Source organism: Salvelinus namaycush, chromosome 13 (assembly GCF_016432855.1).
Source record: "Salvelinus namaycush isolate Seneca chromosome 13, SaNama_1.0, whole genome shotgun sequence".
NCBI lineage: Eukaryota > Metazoa > Chordata > Actinopteri > Salmoniformes > Salmonidae > Salvelinus > Salvelinus namaycush.
In genome coordinates this window covers 17,440,914-17,467,178 of record NC_052319.1, presented here as the reverse complement: position 1 = coordinate 17,467,178, position 26,265 = coordinate 17,440,914, and the positions used below count along the sequence as shown (strand labels likewise).

Genomic DNA, 26,265 nt, shown 5'->3' with positions numbered 1-26,265 from the left:
CATGAGGAGGAGATGCGCTGCAGTACTTAATGCAGCTGGTGGCCACACCAGAAACTGACTGTTACTTTTGATTTTGACCCCCCCCCTTTGTTCAGGGACACATTATTCAATTTCTGTTAGTCACATGTCTGTGGAACTTGTTCAGTTTATGTCTCAGTTGTGGAATCTTGTTATGTTCATACAAATATTTACACATGTTAAGTTTGCTGAAAATAATCGCAGTTGACAGTGAGAGGATATTTATTTTTTTGCAGTTTAGATATTCCATTAAAAATCAGATGTTTTCAGCTACAATAGTCATTTACAACATTAACAATGTCTACACTGTATTTCTGATCAATTTGATGTTATTTTAATGGACAACATTTTTGCTTTTCTTTCAAAAACAAGGACATTTCTGACCCCAAACTTTTGAACGGTAGTGTATGAGATGAGTAATGCCAGATATGTAAACATGATTAAAGTGACTAGTGTTCCATTCCTTAAAGTGGCCAGTGATTCCTAGTCTATGCCTATAGGCAGCAGCCTCTAATGCGCTAGTGATGGCTGTTTAACAGTCTGATGGCCTTGAGATAGAAGGTGTAAACAGTGAAATGCTTACTTTAAGGGTCCTTTTCCAACAATGCAGAGTTAAGATAAAGATAAAAAATTTAATAAAATATAGAAATAGTGACATGAGGAATAAATATACATTGAATAACAATAACGAGTAAAAGTAACATGGCTATATGCAAGGGAGTACCAGTGCTGAGTCGTTGTGCAGGGGTATGAGGTAATTGAGGTAGCTATGTACATATAGGTAGGGGTGACTAGGCAACAGGATAGATAAGACAGTAGTAGCAGAAAACGTGGTGTGTGTGTGTGTGTGAGTGTGTGTCGCGTCAGGATGCATGTGTGCGCGTGCTGTGTGTATGTGTTTGTTGGGGTGTCAGTGTGAGTGTGTGGGTAGAGTCAGTGCAAGAGAGTTAGTGCAAAACAAGGGTCAATGCAGGTAGTCCGAGTAGCCAATTGGTTAGCTATTTAGTAGTCTTATGGCTTGGAGTAGAAGCTGTTCAGGGTCCTGTTGGTTACAGACTTGGTGCACTAGTACCGCTTGCCGTGCGGTAGCGAAGAGAACAGTCTATGGCTTGGGTGGCTGGAGTCTTAGAACATTTTGTGGGGCCTTCCTCTGACACCGCCTGGTGTAGAGGGCCTGGATGGCAGTGATCCCCCATCTCAACACTGATGAATAGGCCTACTTAATAATCCAAATCAAATGTAATTTCCATCCCTCTTAATCTTGAACCATTCCAGTGTCCTTCATCCGTTAATTCCAAAGTTAATTTAATGAATCTCTTTGTCCTCCCTCCCTTGACATTTGACTAAGACACAACAGAGGGGTTTGGCCCTCCTCTCTGTTACCAGATGTAGAAGCAGACCTACCAGAAGTTTAAAAATATATAAAATAATTTAAGCGCCACTCTCCATTCATGGGGTTTCCAGTTACCACAGCCACAAACTCAGAAATTATGAAAACAAAAATGTGCTTTTTGGTCTTAATTTAAAGTTGGGGTTAGGCATAAGGTCGTAGAAATAGACCGGGTTTATGACTTTGTGGCTGTGGTAACTAGTGATGACAATCCATGTGCTGCCAGTGCTGCGTTTCGCCCTGAGGGAACATCACGAAGTTGTTGCATCAGCCACAAGTTTCTGAACATGAGTTATGTGCTTTTTAGTTCACCAGATGTTCAGCACATGTTGTGCCAGCCTTCCAGGTATTTCTGAATTACATAATGGACCGTTAAGTAACTGTATTATTACCTTATCTTGAGGTATCTGACTTAATCAGCCACAATGATAATGACTCTTTTGTTAGTTTTTTACTATGGACATTTGCTAGCTTCTTTTCACCTTTGAACACATCTTGCTTGTCCTCTCCTCTGAGAGCATGGTAGGGAATACCGACAAATAGAGGGCGCTGTTCACGTGGTAATGTTGACGTCTCCACGAGGGAGAAAGGGGCGGACTACTACTTCATCAAATGACAGAGGCAGCTGATTGGTTTAGCGTCTCGTATATAAACCCCCTGTGGTCGTTCTTTGCACGATCAACAGTAGTTTACCGGTGTGTATAGGACGTTGCTGACAATATCGACAGTAGTGTACCGGTGAATAGAGGACGCAGCTAACAATATCACAGGACAGTAGTGATTGTTATGGGGAGCTGATTTTGGTGCGGAGCTTATCTATAGACATCAGAAAAATCAATGAAGGATACAGGATCTGGTCAAAAGCTTTCACCGAAATCCGAGATGGATCCTAACCAGAGCGTGAAGTGTAAAATCGTTGTCGTTGGGGACAGCCAGTGTGGAAAAACTGCTCTACTTCACGTCTTTGCAAAAGATTGCTTTCCAGAGGTAGGACTAGTGTTGTATGTCTTTTGGATGAGTTAACTAATTTGCGGGGTTTGTGCCATTTACGAGTCGTTACCCGAGGGGTAGTGTTGGAAAATGATATCTTCTGAACTTTTGTACACTTTTACGCACAGACCAAGTGATTCAAATTGACTGGTTGCAGAGATACAGATTAAATTACGATGGATAATGTTAGTGTTTTGAGTACAGCTCATCTTGGTATATTGGATAACGTTTATGATCAACATAATGATGTATTGCAAATTCTTTATTTTATAGAACTATGTCCCAACGGTGTTTGAGAACTACACAGCCAGTTTTGAAATCGACACGCAAAGAATAGAACTCAGTCTCTGGGACACTTCAGGTGAGAACTTTTTGAATGATATTATTTTAATGTCTATTTAATCTCTACAGCATTCTATCCTGAACAAAAATATAAAGGCAACCACTTCAACGATTTTACTGAGTTACAGTTCATATGAGGTAATCAGTCAATTAAAATAAATTCATTAGGACCTCTATGGATTTCACATGACTGGGAATAAAGATGCATTTGTTGGTTAGATGTCTTACAAAACAAATTGCCTTCACAATGGGCCTCAGGATTTCTAAATGGTGTTTTTGTGAATTCAATTTGCCAATAGATCAAATGCAATTGTGTTTGTTTAACTTATGCCTGCCCATGCCATAAACCCACAGCCACCATGGGGCACTCTGTTCACAATGTTGACATCAACAAGCCATACATGTATATTTAACTAGGCAAGTCAGTTAAGAACAAGTTCTTGTTTAGAATGAAGGCCTAACCCGGATGACGCTGGGCCAATTGTGCACTGCCCTATGGGACTCCCAATCATGTCTGGATGTGATACAGCCTGGATTCAAACCAGGGACTGTAGTGACACCCCTTGCACTGAGATGCAGTGTCTTAGACTGCTGCGCTACTCGGGAGGCCAAATGGTCTGCGGTTGTGAGGTCGGTTGGATGTTTTCTAAACTGACATTGGAAGTGGCTTATGGTAGAGGAATACAAATTGAATTCTGGCCACATCTCTGATGGACATTCCTGCAGTCAGCAATTACACCATCCCTCAACTTGAGATCTCAAGCGTTGTGAAATTTTAGTGACCTTTTATTGTCCTAAGGACAAGGTGCACCTGAATAAGATCAAACTCTTTAGTCAGCTTCTTGATATGCCACCTATAAGGTGGCTGGATTATCTTGGCAAAGGAGAAATGCTTACTAACAGGGATGTAAACAAATTAATTGTTGAAATAAGCATTTTGAGCATATGGAAAACTTCTGGGATCTTTTATTTCAGCTCATGAAACATGGGACCAACACTTTGCATGTTGCGTTTTATATTTTTGTGTAGATGGACATAAGAGCCCTACTAATACTGCACTACAGGGCCCGAATGTGGAATATGGACTGGCACGGTGGAATGTGAGCATTGCCATGAATTAGAGTAAACATTTCTTCACCACATTTAAAAGCTTGTGAAAAATCAGACTGTGTGCCTAGCTTAATCATAATTTGACTGGTCATCAATACATTAAACTAGCCCAGTAGGTGGCAAGGAATATCCAGAGTATAATCTGACACTGCATCCTTGGAATGTTATGGACCACTCTAGCGTGAGGATGTATTGAACACATTCAAATTGAGATGACAGAATTTCTCTAGTTGGCTTTGAATGACGGAAAGACCAGGAGTTGAGGTAGTTTGGCTTGAATGCAGTGGAGGGGGCATTGTTACAGCCAAATAAGAAACAAAGACAAACAGGCCTGGAACTCTTCATCAGTGCCTCACACCTGCTTTTGACTGTCACTTCCTCCAAACGTCACTCCTCCGTAGGTAGGGTACTGGTCTTCCATTGCCGAACATGTAGCACCCACCTGGGTGATGCTCATAAAAGCGCACAAATTGGCAGTTCAGAACAGTCCCTGAGCCTCCTCTGCCATCTCTGGACACGGCATGCAGTCCTTGTTGTATTTATTCCGAACAGCTTAAACTGAAAAACATGGGCTGTGTTATTTAAGTCCAAACAGTAGTCTAGCTAGCTTTAATGTGTAAGCCAAAAATAGACTTTCCATCACAATTCTTGAAATATGAGTCAAGACCACAAGATGTAATTGATCAAACCCCAGAGCAGTAAAATGCCAAAAAGGTAAAAAGCAATGCTTAACACTTCAAAATAACAGTCTGCAATATTTACAGAGCTCTCTAGGTGACCTTGTGGTGCCATGGCAACCACTGATTCAGTGTGCAGTGTCCACATCCTCTCTCCACTCAGATGCGTAACAGATTAAGGCATTTGGTGCATTCAGTGGAGGCACCAGCTAAGAAAAGATGAAGAAATGGTTATTAAATAAACACTCACAAAATGTATATGTAACATCTTTTGTTTTTTAAAATCATAATTTAGAGCCTTTACTGCAGTAGCGGTGCATGGATAAATGAACTGGGGAAGCCAAAAAAGCCATATTACAACCTGTTTTGTGTTAGTTCATATGCCATGGAGCAAACAATGCAATTAACAGGCCATGTGACTATATGCCTAAAGGCCGAGACCATGAGACAGTGGCAGAATAAATTCAAACTTTTGTTTTATCACGACTGGAGAGCGACTGTCTGAAATCCACAAAGAATATTGCATGTAACAACCATTTAGATGACCTACAGCATGGTCAAGCCAGTTATTGTTTTGGACATTTGCAGACTGCTAAACAATTATTGATTTAGAACCACAGTTGCAAAGAAAATATGAGATGCCTCCACTATTCCAGCACCGTTTCAACTTCAACATCAAATCACTCATGCTTAGTCTAATACAGTGACAACTAAAAGGTGCCAAAATAATTGTCCAATCAACGTAAGCTAAATGTGGCGTTCCATGGTTTTGATTTCTGTGTGCGTGTGTTCCTGCAAGTAGAAAAAACATGTTGCCTCACCCTACTTGTAGAGAAACGCCAATGCCGTCCTCTTCAATGTTGAGGAAACGGTCTGTCACACATTACACGCTTTCATTTTTTTCTGTGTCCTAGGCTACCTGGATAAAATGCTCGCTAGCCTAATTTCCATTTAATGGGCAACGCTACCTGGATAACATTAGCCTTCTACATCTAGGTACAGTGCCATCAAAGTATTCAGTCCCCTTGATGTTTTCTACCTTTGGTTACGTTACAGCCTTATTTTAAAATCTACACACAATACCCCATAATGACAAAGCGAAAACAGGTATTTGTGTGGATCTCATTCCTCATTTACATAAGTATTTAGACCCTTTGCTATAATACTCGAAATTGAGCTGCGGTGCATCCTGTTTCCATTGATCATCCTTGATGTTTCTTCAACTTGAATGAAGTCCACCTGTGCTAAATTCAATTGATTGGACATGAGTTGGAAAGGTGCACACCTGTCTATATAAGGTCTCAGTTGACAGTGCAGGTCAGAGCAAAAAAAAAAAAAGCCATTAGGTCTAAGGAATTGCCCGTAGAGCTCCGAGACAAGATTGTGTTGCGGCACAGATCTGGAGAAGGGACCTAAAGTATTCTCAGACCCTGAGAAACAAGATTGAACTCTTTGGCATGAATGCCAATTGTCACGTCTGGAGGAAGCCTGGCATCATCCCTATGGTTAAGCGTGGTGGCAGCATGCTGTGGGGATATTTTTTAGGGGCCGGGACTGGGAGACTAGTCAGGATCGAAGGAAAGATGAACGGAGCAAAGTACAGAGGGTTCCTTGACAAACTTGCTCCAGAGTGTTCAGGACCTCACTGGGGTGACGGTTCACCTTCCAACAGGACAATGACCTTCCAACAGGACAAGGCAGGATTGGCTTCGGGACAAGTCTGAATGTCCTTGAGTGACCCAGCCAGAGCCCGAACTCGATCGAACATCTCTGGAGAAACCTTAAAATGGCTGTGTTGCTACACTCCCCATCCAACCTGACAGCTTGAGAGGATCTGCAAAGAAAGGGAGAAACTCTCCAAATACACATATACGAAGCTTGTTGTGACATGCCCAAGAACATTCAATTCAACAAAGTACTGAGTAAAGGGTCTGAATACTTATGTAGATACATTTTTGCAAGTGTATTAAAAAAATACAAGCCAGTTTGCTTTGTCATTATGGGGGTATTGTGTGTAGATTGAGGGGGGGGGGGAACTACTTAATCAATTTTAGAATAAGGCTGTAATGTAACAATGTTGACGTCAAGGTCTGAATACTCTCTGAATGGATTGCACATGTTGAACTTCCATCCTCTCAGGCCAGTGGCACAATGTATTAATGGTTGGCTCAGAATCACCATTTTATTGTCATATTCCAGTACAGAGAATTAATCCCCATCTCCTCCATAGCTAATTTAGGAAAGGACACATTTTATCAGCTAGCCACCGGAATACAACACAACCAGATGCAACAATTCAAGTGTCTGTCGCAGTGACGCCAAATCCAAACTGGCTTCCTTTTGATTTTATTTATTTTCCTGTTTTTATACCTTTTTATTTTTATGAAGGGAGGGCAAATGCTCATTGGCTTCCCTTGTGTCCAATGCTACAGGCGTCAACAATGTCATACTCTTTTTGACCAGACCGCATCAGATGGCTGACACGTACAGAGACAGAGGGGCGCTGTTTCGCTTGCTCTGACGCTTTCTCCAGTGACATGCTTCCAGCCTGGCTTCCATGTATACATGCCACTGCTGGACTGTCAGCAACACCCCAAATTAGACACCTTCCCCAGTTCAAATACTGTTTTTCCTGAGTAAATAAATGCTGACACATTGCTTACGTTACATTTCTTGGTACAAAATGGCCACATCTAGTGGTCCCTGGGGTATCTAACCCAGCCGCAGATCAGAAGGTAATTACCTCCTATACAACAGCCTCGGCGTACTCCAGCCTGGCTGGATGATTGGGCTGTTGTAGAGGGAGGGGTACTACAGCTGTACCATTGAGAGCATTTTGACTGGCTGCATCACCACTTGGTATGGCAACTGCTTGACAACTGCTTGACATCTGACCGCAAAGCACAATGTACAGCCCAGTACATCACTGGTGCCAAGCTCCTTGCAATCAGGACCTCTATCAGATGTTAGAGGGAGGCCTTTAGAAATGGTCAAATACTCCAGCTACCCAAGTCAGACTGTTCTCTAATACTGCACAGCAAGCGGTACCATGCAAGTCTGGAACCAAAAGGACCCTGGACAGCTTCAACACCCAAGCCATAAGACTGCTGAATAGTTCACCAAATAGCTACCCGGACTATCTGCATTGACCCTTTGCACAAACATTTTTTTACTTATCACATGTGCAGCTTCTACTGTTTATCGATCACATCTGTGGCCTTTGATACACCAGGGAATATGTTTTACGAAATTATAGAAAATGCTTATTTTAGCAGAAACCATTCATGAGTAATGTTTCTGTCCAGCATTACAAGCTGCCTGATATTTATTATTCTGTGTTGTTGGTGTTGCATGTGTGCCCCAGTAGTTTTTATTGTTGGGAAGTATCACAGAGCTGCGGACCTTTGACGAGAGCTTGGAGTGAGATTTGCTATGTGAATTTCATTGCCCCCTGGCACATCCCCTAGAAGGGGGATTTGGGGTCCTCTTCCAGAAATGTTACTTAAAAAAAAAAAAGGAATTGCTAGCAGGATAGACAGCGGATCATCCTCGCAGTGGCAGACCACGTGTAACAACACCTGCACAGGATCGGCACATCTGAACGTCACACCTGCGGGACCGGTACAGGATGGCAACAACTGCCCGTGTTACACCAGGAACGCACAGACTGTCTGCAATAGGCTGGACTGAGGGCTTGTAGTACTCTTGTAAGGCAGGTCCTCACCAGACATCACCGGCAACAGCGTCGCCTATGGGCACAAACCCACCATCGCTGGACCAGACAGGACTGGCAAAAAGTGCTCTCCACTGACAAGTTGCGGTTTTGTCTCACCAGGGGTGATGGTCGGATTTGTGTTTATTGTTGAAGGAATGCGCGTTACACCGAGGCCTGTACTCTGGAACGGGATTGATTTTGGAGGTGGAGGGTCTGTCAGTCTGTGGCGGTGTGTCGCAGCATCGGACTGTGCCTGCCATGCCAACAAGCGATCTCAACGCGTTACAGAAAAGACATCCTCCTCCCTCATGTGGTACCCTTCCTGCAGTCTCATCCTGACATGACCCTCCAGCATGACAATGCCACTAGGCCTACTGCTCGTTCTGTGCGTGATTTCCTACAAGACCAGAATGTCAGTGTTCTGCCATGGCCAGTGACGAGCCCGAGTCTCAATACCATTGAGCACGTCTGGGACCTGTTTGCTCGGTTTGAGGGTGAGGGCTAGGGCCATTGCTGTCAACTAGCTAGCTACCTTGATCCAAAACGAAAGGTGTATTGAGAATGTAATTACTGTTCCATATTTTATTTAACTAATTTGTTTTTATGCATGTTGTCTTGTACAGAGTACTATCCTAGTAGCTGTCAGATATTTATAATGTGCCATGAATACAAGGCTAGTTCTTGCAAGGAAGCTAGCTTGCTACCTACCTAGATATTAGAAACCCTAACCCTAACAAAATGAGTCAAGGGGTCTGAATACTTTCCGAATACACTGTCTTTTCCAGACATTCTGAAAGGTAAAAATGTATTTCTGTATGTTTTTAAAATTTATCTTTTCCAGGACAATGAAATACCTTATTTTCCCAACATTGAAATCGGGATAATTTTCTGCTCTGAATGTGAAAATACTTACTTTTCAACGACTTCTGTTTTGGCCAAATCAAGGCTGGACTGGACAAAATCTGAACCGTACGTAGACGTCTAGGATTGGTTCAGATTTGGTCTGGTCCGGACCAAAAACCAATGTCCGTGGATGTGGAAATCAAGGCTGGTCCGAACTGCACCAAAAAAGCATCTGTCATTCTGGGCTTACTGAGGTGTTGCCTGAAGTTTAATTTTATGAATGGCCGTCTGTGGTCAGCCTACAGTTTTATAAAACGCTCAACAAACATCTGGACAGGACCAGAAAGATTGAAACCACTGACAATGAGGTGAAACTCCTGGACAAGTTGTGATTATCCATTTTACTTTGACATGACACTATTTGATTTATTGGGCACCATTTAGGTTAGTCTAGTTGATTGGAGAAACCTGCACAATGTAAAGTGTCAGTCATTACATTGTCATTTATCTCCAGCCTGTAGGCTACATACTCTTTCTACCACATCCTATATTTTCTAGACGATTTACTGCTGTTGGAGAGATGCAGCGACGCGAAATATGTAGCGCCTTTGACAGTGGTCATTGCTTTTCACAGGTTGGCATCAACGCTCCCCTAAAAAGCCCTTACAGCCACTGGTTGGTTGAGAGTCATTGTTCTGAGCAGAATTGTGATGTTTTATGTGTTGGAGGTGCGTTGGTCTGTTTAGCTCAGAAAATGCTGCCCTTTTGTCAGTCTGCCACCATAGGCAGCTGCCTAATGAACATGCCGGCCGTGCACAGGGCAGGTGTGGACCAGCGCTGCCTTGGTTGCAGTCTTCTGGTTCGCAGCTCCTTAGCAGCTGCCGTCATGGCATCAGTTAAGTTCAACTTCAAATTGAGAGTAGGATGTGTTAGCAATACCCCCTCAATTCTATCGTGTGCATACCAATTAATATAAAACCCACCATAGCAGGTAGGACTAAATAAGGTTACATAACCTTGCCTACTAGCTATAATAATAATAATGTGCTTTTACAGAGGGTAACAGCAAACCTATCAATGTTCTCCTGCAGTAATGTAAGCACAGTTGACTCAAGAGGATGCTAATCAGTCCATCTCTGAAACCTCTCAAAGCCAGACTAAAATAATACAGCTAGCTAGGGTAGCTACAAGTCAAGTAGTACTTGAAGTAGGCTACCTACCCCTCACCAACAGACACATTATCAAGCATGCCAGCCCTAGCTTCACCATCTGTTAGCTAGCTAGTTAACGTGCAAGCTACAGTGGTTCCTCCTTTAAAAGTTGCGAGCTTACACCGGGACTTAGAGGTACCCAGCGTCCTGGCTTCATTGCTTCAGACCACCACAAGGGGAGGTTAGCGCTCTCATGCATTTGGGTCCCAAGGTTTTTATGACAGTCATATCGAGTGGTTCCAATGATGAATTTGACGCGGAGCCACCCCTCCCTTGTGGCTTTCTTCAGCAAAGATGGCTGACCAAAACATTACGGGGAGGCAAATGTAAGTAGTTATATCGAGTCAAGCTAAAAATATGTTAATGTGGAGGCAAACGATTGTGCATATTTTGTCAGTTAATTTACGGGGGGAAAAAGTAATCTGTCATATCCAATACCAGGTGTATCAAATTCCATTCTGTGACTGGTGTCTGAATGTATGTATTAAAATTATACACTTCAACAGTGTACTGCTCCTGGGACATCAATGATTACACATTGTAACTATGCAATAGACTAGAAACATGATTTTGTAATTCATATATGTATGAACAGTACATCCTGCCAGCACGCCCACAAGTGTCCTGAACGACGTGTTGAAGAGAGCGAGGAATGAGATGGGTGTAACAATCCCGGCTATTTGCTCTGAGACCGGCATAATGTAATGAAACAAGCATGGAGGAGGTTTTGACCAGTGGTTGATTAATGTAGGCCTAATGTTTAGATACTGGTATGGTAGCCTACTGTACCTGTTCATTTTCCTGGCCTTTCGAGTTCAGTGTAAAACAGGCATCTGATAGTGTTTTTCCGAGTAGCACTGTCCGTGACAAATCCCCAAGTCTACCAGTATTTTTGAATTGTCTCCAGTAGATTTTTTCCCTTATCTGCTCACTTAAATGAATAGAAATCACGGTGCTATAATATAATCAAAGTGAGGGCAATCTGCTGTATACTTATTGTAACCTGAAAGTCACGCCTTTCCTCACCCCGCCCAAAACTCCACCCTTAACAGTTACTATTTCAAAAAACTATTTCAAAAAACTTAATCAAAAAAATCTGATTGTGACCAAAGGGAACAGACAAAATGGACATTGTTTTCATCAAGCCAGCTTCTTTCTATGGTGCTACCCGTTCCAGGGTTAGGACTGTAACCACCAGAGGACTTGGAAATGAGCCAGAGCTGAGAGGATCACCGAAAGGTATTTTGGTTTCAGAGCATTTTATATTAAGAGGCTATATGCCTTATCAGTGTAGGCATACTGTATATTAAACTCTATAATTATGTACTAAAAACGTGAATGTGTTTTTGCAGAGCTTACAACCATCTGTGGAGATCCGTGGACAAAGGGCTGGACAACAGGCCGCACCGAAGAAACGCATGGTTGCCAAGAAAGCTGTTAAGCTAGGTTCTTAACATGCGTGTTCGAGTCACTTTGAATTCTTAATTGATCTACCGTTTCTATCATAGGCCACTGTAATGGATGGGGGCTCAGGGCGGTACCATTCTGCTCATCTGATGAAGGCGCTCATGGGTGAGATTCAAACTTTGAAGATCGAGTCATTGAAATCAGAAAGAGAAATTCTGAGGGCAGAGATACGGGCGACAGCTGAGGCATTGGTCCAGAGCCAGGCGGTATTGGCGGAGAGTCACTCCTCATTAGCGGAGAGTCAGGTGACGGAAGCGTTGAAAAGGGTGAGGAAGGAGATGGTGTCACAATCCATGCCAGGCACACCTGTGAGCTCGAACTCCACCTCCGACATGCAGAGTCAACCTGCGTGGTGGGTTTGTCAGGCCGTTGGTTCACCCTGACATTTCCATTCCTCTTCTGACAACAGAACTTGAGCAACTGCACAGCAAGGGCCGCCCGGACCATTATGCTGTTCTGCTATTCCAAGGATGTGTAACCGAAGAGATACCACGAGTGGACACAGAATACAAACTGGGATGGATCCCGAGGCAAATGTGGCTTACCAGTGAACCTCTGGGTGTTCATCATTAATACTGTGTCTCAGACGTTTCTGTCCATGCAACCTGAAATCATTAAAGACTGCGTTAATGAGTACTTGAGGTCACCGAGAAAGTCTGGACGTGGCCTGCTCTCCTTATGGGAAAGTGCCTAATTCCGTACATGTTTACTTACAGTATGTACTATATGCTATGTTTACTTGTCACTGCACAGTAGCCTAGAAACAAATGCAGGTGGCTTATCTTCTAAATGCTTTATTATCCATATGTAAAAGCATATAATGTACTGCATTTCTTCATCAGCATCATGCTTTTGTTAATAAAATGATGAATACACTTTCAAAATGTCCATAACGAATGACTTGTATGCTATGATATTCTTGATGTGTTGAGACTGAATATAAACAAGTGATGCCTGCTTTATTGTTTTTATTTAACCGAGTGAGCGAGAAAAGGGCCATCTCAAATATGATTACTTTTTAAATTGATTATTACTTTAGAATTATATCAAACCCCCAGGATCTGAGAATATCTAACGGAAAATGCCCCTTAGAGGTTTGGAGGACTCTAAATTAGTATCTACAGTGGGGCAAAAAAGTATTGTCAGCCACCAATTGTGCAAGTTCTCCCACTTAAAAAGATGAGAGGCCTGTAATTTTCATCATAGGTACACTTCAACTATGACAGACAAAATCAGGGAAATAAATCCAGAAAATCACATTGTAGGATTTTTAATGAATTTATTAGCAAATTATGGTTCTTGAGGTCTCTGAAGAAATGGACCACTTTTTAGGCCTGTTGGTCTTCCTGTCTTAAGTGTGTTCTTTTTTTTTATTGTGACTTCATTGTTTTGGTAGTTAAGCCATTGACTGATGTGGCTGGACTGCCCTCTGCTATAGTGGCACTGGCAGATCTCATGCATCTCGGTTGAGAGATTTTGAGCTGCATGCCATTCACAAGACTACATTTTAATCCTCACAAAGACCCCATTGTTCACAATGCAGAGTTATAAAAAAAAAAGTAAAGCTTGTTTTAAACTGTATTTTGAGCAAAACATTCTCACATTTTGAGTTTGAAACCAGACTGGAGTTGATTCAATGCACCAACAGTTTTTCATCAATGATTTAGTTACTTGTCCAGTCTCTCGATTTGTTTTGAATATGTAAAACAAGGCAGTTCCACGTGGAAGCCAAGAATATGGTGGGGTTCTTTTAGAGGTATTCCCACAGTGAAAGATGTCTCCATATCACCGGTCAAGGACAAAGTTACCTTTAGTGTTTTAGAGTTCCCTGGAGACCACTCTCACCGTTTGAAAACAAGTCCTCCGTCTGTAGATTCATGTACAGTTTCATTCTAGTGGTCTGAGGGGGGGAAAGGTCATCAATGCTCTCTATTCTGTATCCAGTTACACAGACTGCACTGTAGCCCTTGATCTTATTCCCTGAAGTACATGGGATATGAAACAAATGATGATGTCGCTGTCCTTTGTGGGGGGTAGGGGGGGGGGGAGTGGTTCTGTTTTGAGCTGGTCCCTGCTCTCATCAGGAATGGGTAGAATAAAAATATCCCCTTGTCTCTGTGCTTGTCAGATGCATTGTGGTAGCCTGTCTTTTATGGACTCCAACTGGGATCTCCTTTTAAGCCCTCAGCATAGTTCCATCAGAATGGCTCCTTCAGTCTGATAGCGTTTTTTAAAATTCACAGTAGGGGGTAGAGGGATGGGTGTGGGTGTCTGGCTGGCTCTGGGGACTGAACAAGGCCTTAAGGCTGCAGTGAAATGGGGCAAATGAGCTGTCTGTCAGTCCATCGGCATGGCTTTCCTTTTCCTGGGCTCCTGTATAATGGTCTGGATCCCCAAAGTGACTGCTAGTCGATTCTGTAGCAGAATCGTAAAAAAGCAGTACCTTCTCTGGGCTCCTCCCCTTTCCTGGTGTCATCACTACGCGGATTGTCTGTGTTCAATTGACTGAGGAAAGTCTCCAGGAGGCAATGTATACTCTTTGGCGACTATTTACTGTTAAATATTTGTCTTCATTCTCTACCTGGTCCCAATCCCATAGTTCAGTGGGTCAGAATGTTTAAAGCCAGAGAAGGGCTGCCAGTTGTCGCTCAGTTTCAGCTTGGTCAGACCGATCCACACAGACCATTTAAAGTTTTACAAAAGCAAACCTTAATCACTGGACTAGAGCAGCCCACCAGGCATAGATCAAACGCATAACAAGAAGCTTATGAACTTTGCCCACCAGACATGAGAAATTATATTTGTCTTGTCAGTGTAGATTTGGTCATGGAAACTTGAAAGCAATGGGAGATTGGTCAAACACCACCATATGCTGGCGTAGTTCTTAGGCCTACTCGGTACAAACAAGCTCTTCCCTTCGTCTCCAAAATAAGATTTTGGCATTACTTGCTGTTCTGGGAAATTTAAGTTTAAATTGGATGGTACATTGGTCCCTGCTCTCATCAGGAATGGGTAGAATAAAAATATTCTACCATGTGTTTTCCATGAAACATGAGGATATCATTAGTGTACAAACTTTTTTTTTTTTGTAATTTTTTTTTGGTATCAAGTTTAGAAATCATGTTTGAGGGGGAGAAAAGCTATCAATGCATGAAATGATTTAATCTACATTCCTTTTTCAGAATAAGGCTTCACTCCTACCCCCCCATCGCTGGGAACCATTCCTTGAGCTGTCCTCGTTGAATACCGAAATGTCAGTATAGCTGTTTCAACCCCCCCCCCAGTCCTCAAAGGATATCCCAGACATAATCTGGAGAAGAAAAATAAAACTTTTCCTGGCATAGCATTCCGAAGGTGGAAGCGCAGATGTTCTGCTGTCAGTCATGAGACTGCAAATGTGTTGGGTATGATAGTGATAGTTAGTCAGTACATGTGCTGTGTGCTTTTCCAAATTCAGTTTGTGAAATCTCATGCATCTTGCTTTTTACATGTCGTTAATCAGATGCATAGTTTACGAGATTAGCATACCACCTCCTTTCTTGACTTTGGCGACTAATCCGGACAATTATATTAGCATGCGCTGTGCAATAAAATTTAGGAAATTAAAATGCATGTGGAAAGATGCTTCAAAGACTTGCTAAAAATATATCATACCAAAATTAAAACTCAAATTAGATTGAATCCAAGCTGCTCCTAATCACAGTTGCCCAGCCGCATACTATGTAGCAAGACAGTCAAGTGATTGACACTGTGTGGGATATGTGATATACAGCAGTGACCTGGGACTGGAGTGACGAATTAGTTTCTTAAAGTAATCTGAGAAACCCCCCTCTATCTGCTCCATATTACAGATGTCTCCTGTCCTAATTCTGACTGTGGGTTCTGGGCTGGGTATGAATGGAGGGCAGGGAGCGAGCAGGCCCACGGGCAGTGCAGCTGAAATGACACAAGCGTAATAATTTATGGATGTGCTGGCTCACAGTGAACTGGTGTTAGGGAGGAATTTTGCTTTCCCTGGGTTGTTCTAACATTTACAGTAAAATCTGTTGGGTACTAAATACATTTGAGTTATCTGAGCTAAACTAATGTTAGTTGATGTAAGGAATAGTGCAGAGCTGGGATGTGATTTCTTACAGTTCTTTATTTGGCCTAATTTGCAATTTTTTGACCAGGGTTTTACTATTGTGTTTTTGCAGGATCTCCGTACTATGACAATGTGCGACCACTCTCCTATCCAGACTCTGATGCAGTCCTCATCTGTTTTGATATCAGCAGACCAGACACCCTGGACAGTGTACTGAAGAAGGTGAGCATTTCATATGTCCTGTAAGTTTCTTCTGATTTGCCCCTGAATTAAGTGACCTGTCCCACAGGCATTTTCACTCTGTCCTCTTGGCCCTCTTGGAAAAGGCTTGTTTGTGTTGCTGGGTGAAGTGGCTTGTGAAAAACCTCACTGATGAAAATTACTGCACTGGGCACATGAGTCTGAGAAGTAGTCCAACAGGCCTTGTTCACGTGTGGTATCCCAGGCATTGCTACTCTGGGTCTCGGGGCCCTTTGACCTGTGATGACACAGGGCTCGGTATTGTGCCAGCTGAGAGGAGTTTGGTCCAGTGAGTGGGAGTGATACCTCCTTTGGAGAGAACATAATCACCAGGCTAGGTCCCAGTATCTCGACCACACACTGATCAGACTGGGCATTGTTGTGGGGGGAAATGAGAGAGCTGGAGGCCAGTTGTTCAAGGCACAGAATAAGCCTGGGAAAGTGGAAGAGGATGTTTTCCATTACTTAAATTGTGCGATACAGAGCTGGCATTGTCAGTGACTGTTTTCAAAGATGACAGCATGATATGAAGAGAATGTGTGGGTGGTTGACTCTCTGGAAAAACTCCAGTGTCCATTAATGCAGCCCTTTTTGACTATTTTGGGCCCAAATCTTAACTTGAGGTCCGGGTGCATAAGCTTATTTTATTTTATCGTCATTGCGGAAGTCGAGATTTGCGTGCATAACTCTTATGTTTGTATGTCTGACACTGAATATTAGCCAAACCTGTAAAAGCACATGTGTACTAGAAGTGTTACTGATTTCTCTCTTTTCTGAATTGTTTTCTCTATAGTGGCGAGTAGAGATCCAGGAGTTTTGTCCCAACACCAAGATTCTGCTGGTGGGATGCAAGTCAGACCTCCGCACAGACCTCACCACACTGGTGGAACTGTCCAATCACAGACAGACACCCGTGTCATATGATCAGGTAGGTGGTACATGCATTTTGCTCGTACTTTAACACTCACTATGATGATGTGGACATAAGTCATTTGAATTATTGGTCTAGTACTATATGCCTTAATGTGGTATTATGAAATGTGGTACCTCTAAACGTCAACAGCTATGAATACCAATAAGACTGATCTCCTAGTGATATTCTCTCTCAGGGCTCCAACATGGCCAAGCAGATCAGTGCTCCCTACATCGAGTGTTCATCCCTGCAGTCTGAGAACAGCGTCAGAGACATCTTCCACGTGGCCACGCTGGCCTGCGTCAACAAGAGCAACAAGAACGTCAAACGCAACAAATCCTCCAGGGGCACCAAGAGGATCTCGCACATGCCCAGTAGGCCCGAACTCACCGCTGTCACATCAGACCTGCGGAAAGACAAGGCCAAGAGCTGTACAATAATGTGATTGGTTGGGGTAGGGAGTCTGACTGTGGGAGGAGCAGGCAGGTGATGGGAACTGGACACTTTGCATAGAGCCCCTCCCCCTCGACTCACACGCAAAGCAGTGAGAAGGCGAGTTAGCGCTGCACTTTAAATCAGCTTCTCCACTGGTTTGTATTGACGCAAAACGTACAAACTTACATCAAGCTGCCCTAGTCTGCGCCATAGAACTTCATCAGGGAGACTGAAGGACACTGGTGCCCATCTGAGGCTTCAGAATTGGGTTTTGGTTTATTTTTAAGGTCAAGATGGTCAACAACCCTTTGACATAAACTACAAGAAAGAGATGGAAGACATGCTGAATTCTGTTGGTCCTCTCAAGCTATCTTTACCCCAGGGAATAATGTTTTTGGTCCAGTAAATTACATCATAACCTTTTGGTCTGGGATCTGGACAGGAAAAGAGCTAAAGTGGTATCAGGTTTTAATTTTATCTTCGGAAAGATATGAGAAGTGGTATGGTGGTGGATTCACCACTGAGTGACAAGATTGTTGTTTAGAAGCGAGAGACTGCAGCTGTGTTCTGCTACAGTAAAATGGATCAAGAAGACAAATGGATCTCTTGCACTGGCCCCTGGGTCTGGCACTTACAGACAAAGAAGTTACTGAAGGACAGAAACACTGTTTTGTTCACATTGCCCATCTTCTCCCCCTTTCTCTTTTGTTACTGCCTTTATGAGTTTGCCAAATGGGATGTTTGTTATAAGCTGTTGCACACTGTTACGAAAGATCTGAAAGCCTTTTTACTATGTTTTGCTCCTTTTCATATCGTTCTAGCGCTGTTTTTAAACCTCAGCATAGTCTGAACCCTTTGTTTTTCTGTTTTGTCATTTACAACCAAATAGCTTGACAGAGCGTTGAAATCGCTCACAAAGTAGCTGTCTGGCAACGACTGATGTGATAAGCTGTGTAACGACCATGACCAATGATTTTGAAGGATGTGCTATAGTATCTCTGAGGACATATCCTACACCCCTGCTCTTCTGTCACTGGGATGACTTCAGCTGTGCTGCCCGTAACTCTTGCGATGCCAGGGCCTCAATACATGTGGTGCACAGTGCACACCCATGCCAAGCTTAATTAAGGGCTTAAACATGGCCAGTGCTGAGCAAGCCACTGAGCTTCGGTTATCAACCCAGAAGACCATTGCACAGATCTTTTCAAGGATGTCCTCGGCTATGCAATGTGAGAGTTATCGCACTCCAAGAAGGACAATGGTCTGTAAAGACAAGTCTAGTTATCAATGTTTGCTGGTTCAAGACCTGTACAGTGCTGTTATTGATTTCTGTGTGGAGCACTAGGGCAGGCTACATATTACTCACACTGTTCATCTCTGGTACAGATGCACCACATTCGTAGCCTACTCTTGATTCAAATACAACTGTTATTTGATAATGAATGTGACCAGTACACTGGGGCAGTAGGTTAAGTAGAACTAGCCCGTAGCTATAGCTCATGGCGGCAGGTAGCCTAGTGGTTAAGAGCGTTGGGCCAGTAACCGAAAGGTCGTTGGTTCGACTCCCCAAGGTGGGAAAAAATCTGCCGTTCTGCCCTTGAGCAAGACAGTTAACCCCCAACAACTGTTCCCCAGGCGCAGATGTGGATGTCGATTTAAGGCAGCCGCCCCCCACACCTCTCTGAGGGGTTTGGTTCAATGCAGAAGATGCATGATTGTTGAATGCGTGTGGTATCCCCCTTTCTCTCCACCCTCTCCAAGCAGTTGCTGTTAAACTAGATTTACTTCTTTCACATCTAACAGTTACAATTTCAGTCTTCAGTTGTCTCCGCAGCATAGTAAGTACTTGGGTTTTGTTGGTGTTGAAGTCTGTTGAGCTGATTTCAGAATAGCCCCCCAAGGCAGTATATCAGCTAGAGGGTGTAGCCTTAGCTCTCGGTATGAAAAAATTGTAAATTAAAGTTCAGAATGTGTTAGCTGTAGAAAATCAACCTTTTTAAAAATGTTTAGTCCATTTGTATGTATGATGTTTCGACAGTATTTATTGAAGTTATATATTTTCCCTTTTGAAAATAAAGTTCAATGTACAGTACAACGTCTTGAGACTTAATCTTGACATGGGTATTTTGTCAAACTGTTTGGAATACCACTGTCTGGAAATCATAGCAGAACACATTATGAACCATTTGTTTTGCTACATCCTATTCAGACTCCTTGCAGTAAAATAATCGCTTGGGATGATTTAATATTCAATTAAATGTCTTATCCCTCTGGCACATTAATCTGTGAACATCATGACATGGTAACCACATTTCTATTCCTGACTAGAGGGCTGCTTGATTAAATTAGTGTTTTCTCATCTACATGGCCAGCTTGCATTTTGTCACTGTGCTTAAATCTTTATTCAATACAGTAGGATTGCTTTCACTCACCATGAACAACATGAAGGAAAGACTGTTCCGGTTAGATTGGTCAGGCATTCCACTATGCTGTATCAATCTGCTTCTAGATTGTGTATAATTGTTCTACCATTTGCATTTCTACAAGATTGTAGGTTAGGAGACTATTCCATCAATGTCCCAGCAAACATACACAGAACATGGTTGCCATGTTCTCAGAATATAATATTTTACTGTGACCATTATCACCCTCTAAACGTAACTTATGGTTAGTATCTGACAACTTTCACTGCAAGTGGACTGAGACGAGACTGCCTGAAATGCATTGTGAATGTGATTTAGACATTCTACAGAACCGTATAGGAGACAACGGTGGCTGGCTGGCTGCTCAGAGATGGAAACATTTATGCCCCGCTGATCGTTTGTGCGTGTCTCTGAGGAATGCATAGCATCATCCAACTCTTCATGATGGATTACGTGCTGATATTGCAGGTTTTTTTCATTTTTTTCCTTCCCCCCATTCCTTCCTTTCCTCCCCAGTGAGCAGTTTGTCAGGCAGAACTCCAGGTAAATCTGGGACAAGTATAACATTTTTTTTTTTAAATCAGCAGTTAGGCATTTTAACTGCAGACAATTTGCCACGTGCACAGTGCATGTATAGTAATTATATCTAGGGGTCTTGCCACATCCACTAGTTCCTTAATTTCACCCTAACCATGTTATGCTTTAATTTTTTTTTTTAAATCAAATCTTATCACGTGCTGGTCAATCAAGTTAAGGTTATAGCTAAACTAGCCCTCTCTACCTACAGCCCCAGTAGTCCCTAAAGGACTAGTCTACCTAGGCAAACAGGTTACCTCCCACAATGTAAACAATGTGTCTTAGGTTTGGGATTTCCAAAACGACTAAAGGACCACTGTCCTTGAACCCTAGAACATGTGCTCTACAGTCCTTGGCCTATCCCTTAGCATTCCACAAGGTATAGGGAGCACCCAGCTAACAATAATTTCCACAACTTTAGAAAACGTACCCTTAAGAGTCTCATTAGGTCATTAACTAACTTTTTCATAGGAATGATCCCATGACATGCAAGGAATGTTTCAAGAGAAGCCATTCCCTTAATGTTACATAACTTACCCAGAATGTGGTTACCATGTTATCAGAACACAATATATTATTAATGTTCTTGACAGATTTCATGGGAACGTGGCAAAAACGGTGTCAAATGTTCTGTGGGTTAGGAGAATATTCCATCAACGTCCCACCAAACATACACAGAACATGGTTGCCAAGTTCTCAGAAGTTAAGATATTGTTCTAGACACTTTTCGTGGAATTGTTTAAAGAACATTGGTGTGCAAAGAAATTCATTACACATCACGCCCAGTTACTGTTGCCAAGCCAATCAAGGCCCTAATTGGCGAACCACTGATCCATTAATGGCTCTTTGTCTGTTGGCAAGGTTAGGGATGCTCACTCATTTTAACATAGTGTTTTCAACTTGCATATTTGACATACATAATTACGTTGTGCATGTTCATTTATACAGTCATTTATTATTACTAGTACTAGAGATATCCCTTATTTGGACAGTGGTTAGGGTGTTTGTCATTGGTGCTGGTGGCCTGTGTTTGAAAACTGCTAGGGGAGTCACCCTGCTCTCACATCCCCAAGCAGGTCTCCAACACAGGCCACTTTTAACAGAGCTGAGATTTACTTCAGTGCATTCACTTTATTGCTTTACATCTATCAAGTTGTTTCTGATCTACACAAGTGAAACCCTTAGCCCTCCTCCCTAGGCACTTATGTAGATATGAAACAACTTGATATGTGTAAGAAATAGGGTGAATGCACTTTGTAGTAAATCTTAGCTCTGTACAAATACACTCAAGAAAAACTTTGTGATTTCAGGAGTATCATTAAGCCAAGATGTTGTGAGATCAAATTGTATTAGTCACATGTGCTGAATACAACAGTGCAGTTGAATAAGAAATAAAAGTAACAAGTAATTAAAGATCAGCAGTAAAATAACAATAGTGAGACTACATACAAGGGGGTACCGGTACAGTCAATGTGTCAGGGGCATCGGTTAGTTGAGGTAATATGTACATGTAGGTAGTTATTAAAGTGACCATGCATAGATGATAACAACGGAGTAGCAGCGGTGTAAAAGAGAGGAGGTGACAATGCCAATAGTCTGGGTAGTCATTTGATTAGGTGTTCAGGAGTCTTAGGGCTTGGGGCTTGGGGGTAGAAGCTGTTTAGAAGCCTCTTGGACCTACACTTGGTGCTCCGGTACCACTTGCCGTGCGGTAGCAGAGAGAACAATCTATGACTAGGGTGGCTGGAGACTTTGACAATTTTTAGGGCCTTCCTGACACCGCCTGGTATAGAGGTCCTGGATGGAAGGAAGCTTGGCCCCAGTGATGGACTGGGCCGTTCACACTACCCTCTGTAGTGCCTTGTGGTCAGAGGCAGAGCAGTTGCCATACCAGGCAGTGATGCAACCAGTCAGGATGCTCTTGATGGTGCAGATGTAGAACCTTTTTGAGGATCTGAGGAACCATGCCAAATCTTTTCAGTCTCCTGAGGGGGAATAGGTTTTGTCGTGCCCTTTTCACGACTGTCTTGATGTGCTTGGACCATGTTATTTTGTTAATGTGGACACCAAGGAACTTCATGCTCTCAACCTGCTCCACTGCAGCCACGTCGATGAGAATGGGAGCATGCTCGGTCCTCTTTTTCCTGTAGACCACAATCATCTCCGTTGTATTGATCACGTTGAAGGAGAGGTTGTTGTCCTGGCACCACACGGCCAGGTCTCTGACTTCCTCCCTATAGGTGGTCTCGTCGTCAGTGATCAGGCCTACCTTTGTTGTGTCATCGGCAAATTTAATGATGGTGTTGGAGTCGTGCCTGGCCGTGCAGTCATGAGTGAACAGGGAGTAAAGGAGGGGACTGAGCACGCACCCCTGAGGGGCCCCTGTGTTGAGGATCAGCGTGATGGATGTGTTGTTACCTACCCTTACCACCTGGTGGCGGCCCGTCAGGAATTCCAGGATCCAGTTGCAGAGGGAGTTGTTTAGTCCAGGGTCCTTAGCTTATTGATGAGCTTTGAGGGCACTATGGTGTTGAACGATGAGCTGTAGTCAATGAATAGCATTCTCACATAGGTGTTCCTTTTGTCCAAGTGAAAAAGGGCAGTGTGGAGTGCAATAGAGATTGCATCATCTGGATCTGTTGGGGTGGTATGCAAATTGGAGTGGGTGTAGGGTTTCTGGGATGATGTGAGCCATGACCAGCCTTTCAAAGCACTTCATGGCTACAGACGTGAGTGCTACGGGTCGGTAGTCATTTAGGCAGGTTACCTTAGTGTTCTTGGGCACAGGGACTATGGTGATCTGCTTAAAACATGTTGGTATTACAGACTTGGAAAGGTTGAAAATGTCAGTGAAGACAGTTGCCAGTTGGTCAGTGCATGCTCGCAGTACACGTCCTGGTAATTCGTCTGGTCCTGCGGCCTTGTGAATGTTAACCTGTCTAAAGGTCTTACTCACATCGGCTGCGGAGACATGATCAGACAGTCTTCTGGAACAGCTGATGCTCTCATGCATGTTTCAGTGTTATTTGCCTCGAAGCGAGCATAGTAGTAGTCTGATTGGCTCGTGTCACTGGGCAGCTCTCGGCTGTGCTTCCCTTTGTCGTCTGTAATGGTTTGCGATCCTTGCCACATCCGATGAGTGTCAGAGCCGGTGTAGTACAATTCGATCTAAGTCCTGTATTGACGCTTTGCCTGTTTGATGGTTCGCCGGAGGGCATAGGGGGATTTCTTATAAGCTTCCGGGTTAGAGTCCCGCTCCTTGTAAGTGGCAGCTATAGCCTTTAGCTCAGTGCGGATGTTGCCTGTAATCCATGGCTTCTGGTTGGGGTATGTACGCACGGTCACTGTGGGGATGAGGTCATCGATGCACTTATTGATGAAGCTAATGACTGATGTGGTGTACTCTTCAATGCCATCGGAGGAATCTCGCAACATATTTCAGTCTATGCTAGCAAAACAGTCCTGTAGCTTAGCATCTGCTTCATCTGACCACTTTTTTATTGATCTAGTCACTGGTGCTAGATCTGCTCTGAGAACATGGCAACCATGTTCTGTGTATATTTGTTGGAAGGTTGATGGAATATTATCCTAACCTTCAGAAAACTGGACACAATGTTCTTGTTTCTGCTTGACATTAAGGGAATGTTCTAACTTTAACACAAAAACATTCTAAAAAGGTTCTCAGAAGGTTTTTGCTAACAAAGAAGGTTCTCTTAACTAACAGAAAACTGGACATTCAAACATTAGGGTAAAATTACCGGTAACATTACAAAAACGTTCTCTCTCCTTAGATCGGTTTGCTGGTGCATGACAGTTTCTCAAGTAGTATGAGCTACACTACAGCAATCCCCCTTCTACAGTACGTTCTGCATCTGATGGTCTTTTGTCAATTCAACCCAATACACTTTTTTCAGGTTGTGTGAAAACTGTTTGGGGATAAACAATGTCTTTGTCTGGCCTTACAGGGAAATTGGTGTAGTAATAAAAATAGCAAATATTTACACTACCGGTCAAAAGTTTTTGAACACCTACTCATTTTCTACATTGTAGAATAATAGTGAAGACATCAAAACAATTAAATAACACATATGGAATAATGTAGTAACCAAAAAAGTGTTAACCTGTCTAGGACCCCGTTCCGCTAGCGGTCCTAGACAGGTTAACACTTTTTTGGTTACTACATTATTCCATATGTGTGGCCAACAGCCAATAAAATTGCAGGGCGCCAAATACAAATCAACAGAAATCTCATAAATCAAATTTCTCAAACATACAAGTATTAGGCACCATTTTAAAGATAAAATTCTCGTTAATCCGGCCACAGTGTCTGATTTCAAAAATGCTTTACAGCGAAAACTCCACAAACGATTATGTTAGGTCACCACCAAGTCACAGATAAACCCAGCCATTTTTCCCGCCAAAGAGAGGAGTCACAAAAAGCACAAATAGAGATAAAATTAATCCCTAACCTTTGATGATCTTCATCAGATGACACTCATAGGACTTCATGTTACACAATACATGTATGTTTTGTTCGGTAAAGTTCATATTTATATCAAAAAATCTTATTTTACATTGGCGTGTTAGATTTAGTAGTTCCAAAACATGCAGTGATATTGCAGAGAGCCACATGAATTCCCAGAAATACTCATAATAAATGTTGATGAAAATACAGCTATTACGGAAAAAGCATAATCTGAGAACGGCGCTCAGAGCCCAAACCAGCCAGAGAAATATCCGCCATGTTGGGTAGTCAACATTTATTCATAAATAGCATTAGAAATATTCACTTACCTTTGATGATCTTCATCAGAATGCACTCCCAGGAATCGCAGTTCCACAATAAATGCTTGTTTTGTTCGATAATGTCCATTTATGTCCAATAGCTTATTTTGTTAGGGAGTTTGGTAAACAATCCAAAAGCGCGATCTGGTCCATTCGGACGAAACGTTCAAAAAGTTATATTACAGGTCGAAGAAACTTGTCAAACTAAGTATAGAATCAATCTTTAGGATGTTTTTATCATAACATTTCAATAATGTTCCAACCGGAGAATTCCATTGTCTGTAGAAATGCACTGGAACGAGAGCAACCTCTCAAGTGAAAGCGCGTGACTGAGAACGAGGCTGTTGGCAGACCCCTTAGTAAAACAGCTCCCATCTGTCCCCCCTTCACATGAGAAGCCTGAAACCACATTCTAAACCACGTTCTAAAGACTAAATAACCCATATCCCACTGTGTATTCGATAGGGGTGAGTTCAAAAACTACAAACCTCAGATTTCCCACTTCTTGTTTGGATTTTTCTCAGGTTTTTGCCTGCCATATGAGTTCTGTTATACTCAGACATCATTCAAACAGTTTTAGAAACTTCAGAGTGTTTTCTATACCATATTAATAATAATATGCATATATTAGCATCTGGGACTGAGTAGGAGGCAGTTCACTCTGGGCATGCTATTCATTCAAAAGTGAAAATGCTCCCAAACAGTTAAGGATCGGTGTCCCTTCCAGGGGACTGTTGAGCTAATGTAGGCTAATGCGATTAGCATGAGGTTGTAAGTAACAAGAGAATTTCCCAGGACATAGACATATCTGATATTGGCAGAAAGCTTAAATTCTTGTTAATCTATCTGCACTGTCCAATTTACAGTAGCTATTACAGTGAAAGAATACCATGCTATTGTTTGAGGAGAGTACACAATTTTTAACAAAGTTATTAATAAACAAATTAGGCATATTTGGGCAGTCTTGATACATTTTGAACAGACATGCAATGGTTCATTGGATCAGTCTAAAAAAGTTGCGCGCACACTGCTGCCATCTAGTGGCC

General features: G+C 42.6%; 1 protein-coding gene across 1 annotated transcript; it reads left to right on the top strand.

The window, feature by feature from the left end:
• The first annotated feature begins 2,106 nt into the window (after positions 1-2,106).
• LOC120058303 (rho-related GTP-binding protein RhoE) lies at positions 2,107-19,496 on the top strand. Its single transcript, XM_039006861.1, has 5 exons — positions 2,107-2,395; positions 2,672-2,759; positions 15,960-16,069; positions 16,881-17,015; positions 17,197-19,496. The coding sequence occupies exons 1-5, from the start codon at positions 2,246-2,248 to the stop codon at positions 17,443-17,445; spliced, it is 732 nt and encodes a 243-aa protein (XP_038862789.1). The 5' UTR covers positions 2,107-2,245; the 3' UTR covers positions 17,446-19,496.
• The last annotated feature ends 6,769 nt before the right edge of the window (positions 19,497-26,265 follow it).